This window comes from Theropithecus gelada, chromosome 1, assembly GCF_003255815.1.
Source record: "Theropithecus gelada isolate Dixy chromosome 1, Tgel_1.0, whole genome shotgun sequence".
NCBI classification, from domain to species: domain Eukaryota; kingdom Metazoa; phylum Chordata; class Mammalia; order Primates; family Cercopithecidae; genus Theropithecus; species Theropithecus gelada.
Window position 1 is genome coordinate 149,893,599 of NC_037668.1, and position 15,116 is coordinate 149,908,714.

At 35.5% G+C, this 15,116-nt stretch overlaps 1 protein-coding gene across 1 annotated transcript in view; it reads left to right on the plus strand.

Annotated features, from left to right (window-relative positions):
• The window catches only part of USH2A (usherin), a 795,153-nt gene that overhangs the window by 662,894 nt on the left and 117,143 nt on the right, over positions 1-15,116 (plus strand). Inside the window, exons 56-57 of the mRNA XM_025367257.1 lie at positions 1,219-1,402; positions 2,310-2,467. Of these exons, the coding sequence (XP_025223042.1) occupies positions 1,219-1,402; positions 2,310-2,467 (342 nt within the window). The remainder of the gene's footprint in view (positions 1-1,218; positions 1,403-2,309; positions 2,468-15,116) is intronic.

The window sequence follows — 15,116 nt, forward strand, 5'->3', positions numbered from 1 at the left end:
CTCTGTGAACGGTGGAAAGAATGCTGCCATGCATGCCAGAGCCAATAAAATGTGGGACCACATGGGTCATAATAAGAAATTGGGATTATATTATAGGAATAAATTCAAAAGGGTTATATGGTTCATAAAGATGACACTGGCTTACATATACACTTTATACACTTTTATAAAGATCCCAATGGAATACCCAAGATTTCAACATGAAGGCAAGTTTAGAAGCTATGACAGGAGTTTCTGAGAGAGAGAAATGTGGCTTGAACCAGGCGAAGTGAAAGTAAAGATACAGGGAAGTATACCTTATAGAATCTTCGGGGCTTGATGTTAGATTACATTTGGGGGTATGAAAAGTGAAAGTCTCAAGGATCATTATTTTTGTGTGTATTGTCCAAGAAAATGGATAGATGGACAAGATTCGGAGGTACATAGATTGTAGACAGGAAAAACAAGAGTTCTGTTTTGCATGTTTTTAGTTTTTGATATATCATCAGTCATCCAAATGGAGGTGTCAAGCAAACAGTTGGATTCTTGAGTCTGACACTCAGAAGAGAGTTTCAATCTAGACATATGCCTTTGGGGTCTTCAGCATATGCATATTTAAAACCCATGCTGAATGGAGATCACCTGGGAAGTCAGTGTTGGAAGAGAAGAGAAGAGAGAAAAAGAAGAGAAAGGAGGAAACACAGAGAGGAGAGAGAGAACAGAGCCTACTGCTCTGAGGCATTACATCCTTTCAAGGTCCAGGAGGGGAAGACATCCCAGTAAACGAGGCCAGAGGCATAGCCAGAGAAGAAAAGAGAAGAAAGCATAGCACTGATGGGCAAGAAAAAGGAAAAGTGCACTCATTTGTTGAATTGTATAATTCAGGTAAATACTCGATTATGCCTACTTTCACGTATTCCAGGTAAATCGTATTAAAAAGTTTGAACTCCCCAGATAGTCTCTCAGGCCTTGATTTAAAATACACTCAGAGTGACAACCAAGGCAGAGAAATTATCCACTGCTAGTTGTCTGAAATTCACTTTCCAAAGGCAATTCAAAAATAAAATAATCAAAACAATAAAAATATATTTACACCAATTATGTATTTTTGTTCCTTACAGTTAGATATTTTTTAAAATCAACAGAAAAAATATCACAGTTCATGGAGGGATGGTGTGACTTTTGATACACTGTTTATTTTATCCTAACAATAAAACCTCATTGCGTTATTCTTGCCAGGAGTTTGGGTGACACCTCGACACATTATCATCAATTCTACAACTGTGGAATTATATTGGAGTCTGCCAGAAAAGCCCAATGGCCTCATTTCTCAATATCAATTGAGTCGTAATGGAAACTTGCTTTTCCTGGGTGGCAGTGAAGAGCAGAATTTCACTGATAAAAACCTGGAGCCCAATAGCAGGTAAACTAAAAGAAAACTTTACCAATCATACAGCAAGATTTGTACATTTCTCTGGGTTGGTAAGAAATGCATGTCCAACTGAAAGTTATTAAATTGTTTAATTAACTTCCTCATTCCTTGGCCATTCAACAACTGATAAAAGTGCTAAATCATTTAGTCTTTAGACTACATGAAATTTCTTTAAAATATAAATAATTTGTCTTCTGTTTGACATAAAAGCATGAGAATTTTTAAATATACAAAATACATGAAGTATTAAACTTTAAAAATTACCAAATTATCTTCAAAAACATGCATCCTTAAACTAGCAATAAAAGAGATGTAAAGCGTTTTGTTTTCCATCAACTCTCCTTTCTTCTTGTACAATGTTTCTCTACTTGCTACACTACATATAGTTGTGAGTAGTTTTAGAGGAAAAAGTTCCACATATTTGCATTTCATTCCCATTCATTTCTCAGCGGAGACAAAAACATATCTTAAATCAACAGATGTTTTATTGTAGAAAGTAGAGATCAATTTCATTTTATTGTAAGGAATAGCAGATCAATTTAAAAACATCTTTCTCTAAACATATTTCCCTGAACTCCAACCCATTTAAAAATGGGGAAGATTAATTTGAATCCTCCACAATCCACCAGCACACTCCAAGACTTTCCTGAAATCTTCAAGAAAAGCTATGAATTACTAGCAGGTTAAAAATAAAGTTGAAAGCAGCTGAAATTACAATGGTTTGGAGAGAATGTTGCCTGTGCAAGAAAAATTACCAAGTCAAGTTTCTGGAAAGGGAGCAAAGAATTTGCAATTTGTCACAAATGTAGAACTAAGCAATGGATACAAAACCCGGTTATCATTGTTCAAGTCTCTTGTGCATGGTTTTATCACAATTCTTCTTTCTTTTTAAATATAGATACACTTACAAGTTAGAAGTCAAAACTGGAGGTGGCAGCAGTACTAGTGATGATTACATTGTTCAAACACCTATGTCAACACCAGAAGAAATCCATCCTCCATATAATATCACAGTAATTGGGCCTTATTCTATATTTGTAGCTTGGACACCACCAGGTAAAAAAAAAGTGTGTGTGTGTGTGTGTGTGTGTGTAAATAATTTAAAGGAATTAAATAGAGATAAGAATGGAACTGTTAATATAGTAAATCAGAAAGACATAGTCGGTCTCCTGGATGAATACGAACAGAATCTAAACCACACTTCTAAGTGTGTAGATGCATGAGTACATACATACATACATACATAGAGATACAGGTATCTAGATGTCAGTGTAGATGTATAAGTATATATATCTTTCTATGAAAGCAACACTTTCAAGTACAAGAGACTAAAAATCTGTCTTTTTACTCATCTATTTTTTTTTTTTTTTGAGATGGAGTTTCACTCTTGTTACCCACGCTGGGGTGCAATGGCACGATCTCGGCTCACTACAACCTCTGACTCCTGGGTTCAAATGATTCTCCTGCCTCAGGCTCCTGAGTAGCTGGGATTACAAGCATATGCCACCACGCCCAGCTAATTTTGTATTTTTTTTTTAGCAGAGACAGGGTTTCTCCATGCTGGTCAGGCTGGTCTCGAACTCCAGACCTCAGGTGATTCACCCGCCTCGGCCTCCCAAAGTGCTGAGATTAAAGGCACGAGCCACTGCGCCTGGCTTCCTCTTCTATTAATATATCCAATGAAAGTCATATAGGTCAGAATTACCTTGAATGTTCATTTCCATGGGACTCCTTAGATTGGATCAATGACATTATACCATTCCTTTTATATTATATCAGCGAATGCGGAGTTTGGAAAGACAGTTGTTCACTCCGCCCATGTACCTTGGGTTGTGACCACTTATGGTAGCTGCATTTTTCCTCTGTAAGCTGAATAGCCTTCACTGAGCCATTTAGTCATTATTGGGTTGCCTTGTGACTTAGTGCAATATTATATTTTGAAGTAAGCACCATCCTCGGGTAAAATCCTGACTGCGTTAATACCGTGGAGTAAAGAGTAGAGTGAGATTTGCTTTCTCTGTCTTTTAATATAAAGGACACATGGGGGACTTTCCTTTCCAAGTAAAATTTAAAATTGATTAAGATGTTAAATACACTTCAAAAATATGTGACTTTATTTTTAATATCTAGTCTTAAGATGAAATTGAGACACACCCTTTTTGTCCCCATCAGAATAAGTTTAGCTACAGTTCAACAAGGCACCAAATAGTTAGTAACAGCCATTTGGGCCATCAGTAGATCCATTCCATAACATAGTTAGCAGAGGCCTATTTTTATTGAATTGAACGGTCAAAACAGGTAATATTGTATAGCTATAAAGATAGTGTAAAGGCCTAATACATAAAACTTAAGTTCTTATATACCAACACCTTCTGCTATAATCTAAGATCAAAGAGAAAAGATTATTTTTCCTCAAAATTCAAAAGAAAGTTTACAAAGAGCTTTATAAGCAAAGAAAAATATAAGTTGCTCTAAAATATTAAATGTGCATTATTTCACCCACTTTTGTTTTAAAATAAATGTACAACATATTAAATAAAATATAAAGGAATAATTAATAGTGGCAGAATGCATCATAAAGTGCTATAATCTTTATGTTTTAAGAGTGTAGATATTCTTGAACTCTGTTCTTAATGTCAATAGAGACATATCTTCTGCTGTGGGAAATATACAAATTTACAGTCCCCTTTACAGAATTGATTTCTACTTTCATGGAATATCATTGCTATCTTGTGATTTTTTAATTTTATTTATGTATTTATGTATTTATGTATTTATTTATTTATTTATTTATTTATTGTGAGACAGGGTCTTGCTCTGTCTCCCAGGCTGGAGTGCAGTGGTGCAATCTTGGCTCACTGCAACCTCTGCTTCCTGGGTTCAAGTGATTCTACTGCCTCAGTCTCCCAAGTAGCTGGGACTGTAGGCACACACCACCATGCCTGGCTAATTTTTGTATTTTTAGTAGAGACGGGGTTTCACCATGCTGGCCAGGCTGGTCTCGAACTCCTGACCTCAAGTGATCCACCCACCTCTGCCTCCCAGAGTGCTGGGATTACAGGCATGAGCCAATGTGCTTGGCCACAATTTTTTAGTATATTTCTTCTTGGTATTTTTATTGTGCTGTTGTGTTTTTGCACCACAAAATAAAATGAAGCTGGATAGAGCCAATCTAAGACCAGATTTAGCCTATTGACAAGAAAGTTTTAGATTCAGACCAGGGTCTTCTACAATCCAAATTCTGCAAGAACAATAAGGGAAATTTCAGGGTGATGAGCAAAGTTGGTGATTTCCTTACCATATGACTGGGAAGTCCCATGGTTTATCAAAATATCTGTTATTTTAACATTATTACACATATCAGTTGCCATTGCTAATCTGAAGACTTCATGCTCAGTATGGATTTGAAAATATCTTTATTTTATGACTATGAAAGTAAGACAAATGAAAAAGCCAGGATTCATATCCCAGTACTGCCAGCTATTAGCTGAACTTAGTCTCTAAGTCTCAATTTTCTCCATCTGTGAAGTGGAGATAACAATAACACCTACATGTAGGCAGGTAGGGTTGCTGTAAAGATTAAACCAAGTAATTTATATAATAAATACGTTATCTAGTTCTGTATAATATTCTATAGATACCAATGGTGATTGTTTGAAGAATTATTTTTTTGTCTTTAATTGCTCATTTTAAAACATTCTTGTTCCAACATTTGCTGGGTCTCAAAGCCTCCATTTCAAAATAATAAAACTGCCTACTGAGGTTTGGACCTCTTTCAAATTTCCCAGCATGTGTCATTTTTTTCTTTGAATTCAATATCACACTTAAATGTTTAATGTATCATGTTTGAAAGGTACCATTGTGGAATAGAACACAACTTTCGCTTGTTTAATATGACCTTAACTCTCACATACCTCAGGCTTTGTATAAATTGTTCATTCTGGTCCAGCCTAGGGGATATTGTAGAATGCTTTACACACTAACTCTAACCATTTAACCAATGGTTAATAAATCTGTAGTATTCAGACTTGTCAATCTTATAGTTTAAGATGCACAAAATCCATTTCAGAAACCATATAATATAAGGAAAGATTAAAATCTTAAATTAAACCTTTTTCCTGGTGCCTAGAAGGATTTTAAACTCAGTAAACAGTCAAATGATTTTGACTTGTGTGTAATCTACAGTTGATTTTATTGGAAAGTACCTCACGCTGTGTTTTGATTTGGATAATAAAAACATTTTTCTATTCCTGAATAGTCACAAATATATATTTTAAACAGAAAGAAAATAAATTTGTAAGTGGAGATTGTTTATTTGCTCACAATAGTTTTCTAGGTATTCATCATACTCCCTGCCATTACAAAATGATTACATCATAGACAGAGCTGAATAATGGGCAAAACAGTCCATGCCTGTAGTTCCCAAACCTGAACGAACATTAGAATCACCTAGGAAGCTTGTGTAAAGACAGATTCTCAACCCCAAATTTACTAAGAATCTCCTGGGATAGAGTCAAGAAATATAGAGCTTTTTAAAAACTCCACATATGACTTTGATATGCTACCGAGTGCTTTTAGAAATAGTAGCCCAGAGGACCAAGGAACAGACCTAGGTATTGTTGAAACCAAATGATTCTGGGAAAACAATGTTTTACTGGATGTGTCAGTGGCGTGCCAAGACTACAAGAGGTAATTGTGGAAAATGGCAAGCCGCTGAAGGGAAAACAGCCACGTGACAACAATGATCTCTGCAGCATGAAGAAACTAGTAACTAGGAAGCTTTACCTACCCATCCAAAAATCTAAAAGGAATAGACATGATTTACCAAAAGCATGGATCACACTCACCAAGTGAAATTGGTGAATTACAATAATTTTTTTCTCTGAAAACATAAATCCACCAGTTTCCCTTGAATGTCTAAAGCAAGTTTGTCCAACCTAAAGCCCGGGGTGTCTTTGATTGCCACCCAACATAAATCCATAAACTTTCGTGGGTTTTTTTGCAATTGTTTGTTTTAGGTCATCAGCTATTGTTAGTGTTAGTGTGTTTTATATGTGACCCAAGACAATTGATCTTCTTTCAATGTGGCCCAGGGAAGCCAAAATATTGGATACTCATGGTCTAAAGCCAAAATACTGGCTAAATTTTATTTGATTTTTTAAATATGCATTTTGTTTTGTGGTTAATGTGAACAGAGTAACCTTAGACAGGTAAGTTGCTGGGAGAAAAACTGTCTATGTGGTTACTTGGCAACCGAAAAATTACCTAGACAATTAACTGGATTTTCAGTTTTCAAATTATTGTTCCAATGCTATAAATAAACTAAGTCTTAGTACATGTTTGTAAGTCCTACTAGTGAAAGGTAAGATCTAGAGAATAGTGACAATACCCAGGGGGAGAGTACCTGTGATACTGATAACAAATGTCGTGTACATATATTCATATTACTTGGTGTATTTGCCATTTGTTAAACTCCTACTATGTGCCAAACACTGACAAGCTCTTTCTCTGCCTTACCTCAGTTAATTTTTATGCAAACTCTAGGAGACAGGTAATATCATTATCCCCATCTTAAGGTAAGAAATTTGAATATCAAAAAAGTGATATAATAATATGCTCAACGTCACACTGCAGAGCCAGGATTCAAATTCAGGTCTACTGTCTGCTATTGCCTTTTAAGACCAGTTCCTTCCTGTCTTTGGGGTAACCTTAAATCCAAATCGACTTTTCATTTATTGACCAAAGTCTCTTAGATTTATGATGGATCAACTATGATGTTTGAAATAGTAGCTCAGAGAGCCAAGAAACAGAGCTGGGTGTTGGTGAAAACCAAATGATTCTGGGAGAATAATATTTTACTGGGAGCATCAAAACCAGAAGAATTATTCGTGGAAAGTGGTGAGCCCCTGAAGGGGAAATATCCACATGGCAACAATAACGTTTTGCAGTGTGAAGGAAGTAGTAACCTGAAAGCTTTACCTACACATTCTAGAAGGAATAGACATGACTTAAAACCAGATTCCAGGTGCAGGAAGATTTTAGTTAGGTGGGAGGGGAGGAGAGTCACTTCTCAAATTGCTGTAAAGAGATCATCCAAATTCTATTTTAAAGTCTTGGTAAATATTCCCCTATCTCGCGGGTAAACCCTCATCCACTTTCCCTTATTCTTCCTTGATAAATGTCAGTAGTAACATTGCCAAAACACTCCAAGCTCTAGAAAATCAAGATCTCTAGCCTTTTGAGTATCATTTGAACCTCTAAATCAGGTGACGTACAAACAGCATATCCTTATAAAAATTTTGCTGAATTAATGGAGGAACACAACGGTGAGCGAGCCTCCACATCTATTATGCAGTCAAATGTAAATTGTGGATATCCTGCCATTTAAAATTATTCAAACATTTGATTTTCTCTTAAAGTCATCCTTCCTCTACATTAACTTAATCTTAAACAGAGACACACACACAAAGAAAGAGAGGCAGAGAAACAGAGAGATATTTCTTCTTTAATGACAAACAGAGCACATACATGTATTTTCCAAAGACTGCCTCTTGTCTTATGGATGTGCAATTTTTTTCACCTTTCAGAAAAGGACATATTGTTTTCTAACACGGAATGGACTCCACTATTTAGTTGTCCTCTGGCCTTGGGCAAGCTGCATAATGTTTCCCAAATTCAGGTTTCTCACCTGTACAAGGGGATATTAAATGCCTACCTTATACTGTTATATGAAGTAAATGAGATGGCATGGTAAAACTCCATTATTGTTTGAACCTCCAGGTAATATAAACCACGTTAGTTTATTCCTAAACATTCCCTCTCACCTTTTACTAACTCTCAACATTGGATCAGGACTTTTGTATTCATATTAAAGAGAGCATTTGTATTAAAGAGAACAAAGGATGTATGTTACCTTAATAGGTTAAAAATTATGGAAAATTAAATAGCAAATGCTTCATGGAACATAAATGGTTTACTCAGAATAAAAACGGAGATAGATAACCCTGCTGTTTAAGAATCTAAACATTCAAAATTATTTAAACTCTGAAGGTAATAATGAGTCTTTCTAATTTATCAAGATGATGACTGTATTTTGAACTGTTCTAGCCCTTAATCATGTTCTAATTAACAATGCCGTTGCATTAAACACATACTTTTTCTCACTGAGGATGGTGAGTCATTTAGGTTTAACACACAATATTGAAATACTGGTGCTTTTCCTTTAACATTAATATCTTACTCCATTAAAGAAGGAATTAGCAACAATTCACTGAGAAATAATTTTTATTAATATTGCTCTAGAAATATAAATGTTTTTATTTATCATTTTGATTAAAGGTTACCTAACCATAATATGGTCTATTTATGGACATTAGACATCTTGGCATTCAGTTAACTCATCAGCTGCAGTGTATTATATCGGATACTATTCATTTAAAGTCAAAATTTACATTAGCTTTCTAAAGGATTCACGTTACATTAATTGGGATGATTCAACATTGACAGTTGTTTCACTTTTCTTAACTTATAAGTGCAATAACCAAATGACGAGGAGTGTTGAGTTTCAGAAGAAAATGTAAAACTCACTTCAGTAGTTTGCATTTTATTTTGGATATTTAAAAATGTATCTTTCATTATTGAGTTTTAATATATGCTAGGCATTTTGCTAAGAGATTAACAAATATCTCATTTAGTGTTCATGATAACTTAATGTAGTATGTCCTATTGTTTTCCTCATTTTACTAATGAAAAAGGTCAATTTAGACACTCCAAGCTATTTTCTCTGTGTTATTCTTTAAGTAGGTGTCAGAGCAGGGCTGACCCACCATGAGTCTGAGTCCAAGTCTGACTCAAAACTACTATTCTATATTTTCTCGATATTTTTCAACCTAAACAGTGCCTAAAGCAAATGATTTTTCATGAGTTCTACTGTAATCCCATTTAAAAGCTAAAAAACTGATTTTTGCTGTATATATAGGAAGTATGAATGAAGACAATGTAATTCAGGATCAGTCCACCCAGTAACCCAATAGAATCATTTCATTTGTGGCTCAAAACTTCATGGGATGTAATTCATTTGCCTTTGGGTAAATTGATTCCTCTATTCATGTAACTAACATGGAGATGATTTCTGAGCCCCACTCAGGGTCAAAATATGATGCTGGACACCCTAAAAGTTACAAAGAGGAAGGAGACACTGTCCCTCTTGTCAGGAACCCTACCATCTAGTAAGGTAGAAAAGACATAAATGATAACTATTATACAACCAATGTTAAATTTCCATACAATTGGTATGAATGAGTTCAAGAGGGTCCTATTTTACTTCTGTTCCCCACAAAAGGCCTAATCAAGATGCCCCTACATATATAGTGCAGAATTTAGCTCGATTTGTTAAAAGCACCATGTTAAGTGCAACCAAGTGTTTTGAAACAACTGCCTCTATCAAACTGAATTAATAGTTTCCTCTTAGAATTTTTCCTGTTCCAGCTCCTAAAAAAAGATTTAAAAAAGGATTATTGATTGACTTGTCCCATTGTAAAGTATGCACCTGCTGTGAAACGAAGCCATGGAGAAAAAAAAAAAAAGTTGAATAATTTAACTTTTTTATTTGTAAAGATAATCAGGGTTTTTCTGATTACATCTTAACTTCATAAATGTTAAATAACCTATCAGCATCTAGTTGTTGTAAATTATGAAAAGGAGCATTGCAAGGAATATTAACCAACAAAATCCTTGTTCTTTAGTGAACAAGAAAATGTGTTATGGCAGCTTGTCATTGTGCGACTGGTAACTTTGACACCAAATAACAAAACTGCCATTTGCACTTAGGGTAAATTGGTTCACCTGAGCTTCCACTGCTCCTCTTGCTCTGACATAAATTTATGAACTCGGGAACTAACCAAGTCGTGTGGCTTCCCAGCTGACTTTAACAAATATGCCCATTTCATTTCATTTAGTCATCAGAATACCAGGGGGCTCAGTCGTTTCAGACTCATTGCAGATGGTATAGGGTTTGTAGGAACACAAGAGACTTTCATGTCACAGTCCTGTAAATTATGACAGTGGAGGGGGCTCTCTTTCCTAAATGCATGTCAGTGTTTGACGTGTTCACGGCTTAGAGGAGCATTTTCTGTTTCAGTACCTCATAGGTATATGTAAAGGACATTTATTTCTGATTAACGAAGAGGTGAAAAATACATTTTCTATGCTCATGGTTTGGCTAGACATGTTTAAATCTGGATTAAGATTATGTTTCTATTTGACATGCGGTAGAAGCACAGTTTTGTTCCCTCATCCCCTGGGAGTCCTGTCCTTTTTACAACAAAAGTTTCTTCTTGAAGGATGCAAGGCCTGGAAGCAGAACAGTAGGTACAGACTGAAGACATAAAGTAAAACAACCTCAGATGAATTGGAGGGAATGCCACTCCAAATTACTGCTAAGAATGAATAATACAATATTTTCATAGGAATGCAATTTGATCGTATCCAAGTACACATAAAAAATAAAACCAGATAACAAAATAGTATTACAAAGACATTAACTTGAATGAATGTAACATTTATTTGTAGTTGGAATAGCAACTTTATATGAAAGATGGATTCAAAAGTGTTTGAGGGCACATGAAAACAGTGCCATAGCTGTTTTTTGTTCTTTATTTCATTTTGTTCCATTTTGTTTTGTAGAGATGTTGACCATTTATTAAGTACTTTCTATGTTATGAGAATATATTAAAAGGCTTACAGTTATTTTCTAATTTAATCCTCACAGCTCTCTATGAGGTAGCTATTAGTATCATCATTTTACACATGAAGAGACAACATTCATAGAGGTTAGTTAATTTGGCAGTGGGCGCTTGGGAAATAAGGGCAGAAGAAGGATTTGATCTATCTGACACCACTCTGTGGTGTGTCTAGTTCAACAAGAATGATGGCATGTTTTTATGAATGTGTGTTTGTCAAACTTTTCTGTGAGAACTGTCCTAGGAACAAAGAAGACAGGATGAACATGCAATCCCAGGTGGTCTGAAAACAGAGCCTGAAGCAATCATCATTAGCTTGCAATTTCTTTAACGTCTTGCTTTTTATCTTAAAAATTCATGTAAATTTGCCATTGTATTCCAGTGTTTGTCTTCATCCAAAAAATAATATATTATACGATTGATCATTTGGGAAAACATTTTCTACTAATCTCATTGGCTAAAGAGTGATAACACTGTTATATTTCAGGATATTAGAAAGATCTGAAGAAAACTAAGCCCAATAACAGGTTCAAGGTTCTGGCAATTCTTCCCTTCTTCATTTTATCGTAAATATGTGGGTTCACCGCGAGGCAGAGGTTTCAGTGAAGCAAGATCGCACCGCTGCACTCCAGCCTGGCGACAGAGCAAGACTTCATCTCAAAAGAAAAAAAAAAAAACCCTGTGGTTTCAAACAACAGCTTTTATTACTCCCTGCTTTACTGCTATGGCAGGGTAACAATAGGGAGAAATGCCCAAAATGTGATATGGAATGCTTTGTCATTCCAGGATACTCTGGATGGAAATTTCCATAAGCATATCTTCCTGCTGAAGGTCAAATTGCAAACTGAGAGGATCCCCAATTCCTTCTTCAATCTCTCTTACTACCTCAAGCAACACGCTCCAAAAAATATTTTTTGCAGAGAGGAAGAAGCAGCCTGATTACATTACTCTTTATTTTACCTCTGGCACAGTACTTAAATTTTTCTCATCCATTAATGAACTGAGTCTCAAATGGTCTCTATAATCAATTCTCCTTATCCAACTCTCAAATTTCATTTTAATTATTACAATCTTGTTGAGTAAAAACTGCCATTTTTGTCATGGAGTGGTGATTTAGGCCTGGAAGAATAGCCTTTAAATAGGCCTCTTATGTGTATTCACCATACCAGTAAAGAGAAAAAGTTATTTTTTAGGCATTTAATTTTTGTTATGGCATCTTTTCCTATTTCTTTATGGAGAAAAATCGTATAGAACTCTTTATTACCTGAAACTAAGTGGAAGTGTCATGAGTCAGGCCAACTTTTCATCCCATGTCTAGGGTAGAAAACGCACACTGAGTTCATTTTAAAGCAATAGCAAGAGACTAAAATTACATTGTCCTTTGGTTACAGTATGAACAGTTATACTTGTTCAGCACACTGGCACATCAGCATAAACATTTTCTTCTGTCCTACAGTTGGTTCATTCTGAGGTGACTATTACAGAGTCTTCAACTCTACAATTCGCTAGCAAAAGTTCTAATCATTCACCATGCATATAATTTTCTAATCTTGAACTTTTAGAAAGAAAAACTCACACCTAATTTTTGTGAACAAAGAAACGGGATTCTGCTGGTTCCCCTTCCTCAAACAGGGAAATATGTGTTTCCCAAATTTTCCACATCAAAGTGATATTCCAAAAAGAGGTACAGTAAGTCCTTAATGTCATTGATAGGTTCTTGGAAACTGCAACTTTGAGTGAAAAGATGTATAAGGAAACCAATTTTAGCTTAGGCTACTTGACACAAGCAAGATTTAAGTTGCAAGGCATATTTCTGGTCACGAAAACATCACCAAACTAAACATCATCAAAGAAAGACCAAAACACTTCTAATATTAAACTGAAATAAATATGAGCTATACATACATTTAAGAAAGATTAACAGAAACAAGATCTTTTTTAACCTAAGTTTTGGCAAGTCAGCGAGTGACAACAGCCACAGGGATAAATGTTTTTGAGCAGAAATTAGAAGAAACTCCCCTTACCACCATTCATTAGTAAAAAACAATCACAAATAGGGCAAGCTCATGGAAGGCTTTTGTACAGCATTGTTTATTATTATACATCTAAATGATAGTAACACACTTAATGAATCTTTACAACTATTCATTCATTCATTCATTTTCTGACACACTTTTTCCAGTTCAGGGTAGGGGTGGCCAGGGCCTAACCAGGCAGCTCAAGGCCATTCCATCACAGGGAACACACACACACACCCACACTCACTCAGACTAGGACCATTCAAACACACCAATTAATTTAATAAGAACATCTTTAGGATATGGGAAAAAACCAGAGTACTCATAAAAAACCCACGCAGACATGGGGAGAACATGTAAATTTCACACAGACAATGGCTGCAGCTGGGAATCAATTTTTTTCCTCATCAATATTAACGAAACAATGTTGAATGAAACAACATTATTCGAGGACCTACGGTACTATGATTGTTCCTGTATTTGAATATCCTTTGACATGATCCCATAAATCTCCAGGGTAGGTGTATTTCAGGTTGGGATACTTGGTCTGCAGAACTTTAAATTTCTACCTATAATATGCTTGTTCCATCAGTAATGATTCTTACTTATCCATCATTTGTTTCCTTGCTTCGGAACAGTCTCCAAGAACGACTCTGCCTTAGTGTACAAGTTTTCTCAAACCTGTCTTGTCATTTTTCCCCCAGGTGTCCTACTCTAAGATTCCATTATCAAAGAAAAGCATAAGTATAGTGATATAAGTGTTGGTGTCAGATGGGCCTAAGTTCAAGTCCTAGCTTCTCCAATTAATCAGTGTGCAATCTGAAACAAGTTATTTAACTTATCTGAGTTTTAGTTTTCTCATCTTAAAAAACAGTAGTATTTATCATGCAGTATTGTCTTAAGGGTTCATTCATTCATTCAATCAACTAACATTTATTGAGCTGCTACTTTGTGCTAAAGTCTAGGCAGTGGAACCACATTGGAGAAACACAAAGTCCTAATTTATACAGTTGACATTCTAGTAGTATTAAATGAGATAATTCATGCTGCCTGGTATAACAGAGGGATGCAATAAAATGACTCTTCATGTTCGTACTACTTCTGCAAGCATTGTAAAGACTTTCAAACTGGTTTCCCTATGTCTTGTCTCTCATGTTTTTAAGCCACTATTCACTTCCCAACAGTGCTATCATTCTAAAATATAGATAGACTCTCATTTTCTTGTTGATACCTGCAAAGTTTCCTTGTTGCTGATTATATATAAAGCCCAAATTTCTCAAAGAAATAATCGATGAAATTTAGTAGTCACTTGAGTTTGGGAGTGAAGAAGGCAGGATCCAGTCTAAAAGTCTTACTCTTAAGATTTCCATCCTAGGAAAATGCGAAGATGGTATTATGACTTACCAAAAGAGGAAACCTAGGAAAAAGAACAGGCTTGGGAGTGGAAAATATAGCTAGCTCTGTTTTAGACTTGTTGAGATTATAGCCTCTGAGGAATATCCATGTAGAAATGCCTAGTAGGCTGTTGAAAATACAAAGCTGTAACACAGGAAACATAGAAAGCTAGAGATAAGAGTTTAGGAACCAATGATAGAATGTTAGTAGTTTAAGCTACTAGAATAAATGTTCCAGATAGTTTAGACATGATGCTCTAAATTTAAAATAAACATTGTCAGTCTAGGTTGCCAAATTTTACACAATCTAGCACCTTTCCTGAGGAAGCAATTGATCAGTACTTCTGAAGATGATCAATATCTCCTTCAGACACCTCTTTTTCATCTATCCTACACAAAATCCTGAGCATCTTTGGTTTGTACCAGCCCTTCCACTCGGTAAATATAGAGGCCACATCTATAAAAAGCAAAACCACATTTCATTCCTTAGACTTCATCTCTCTTAGGTCATTGAGTCCTGTGCTTTCTCAGTAATGTTATCTGTAGATTCCAC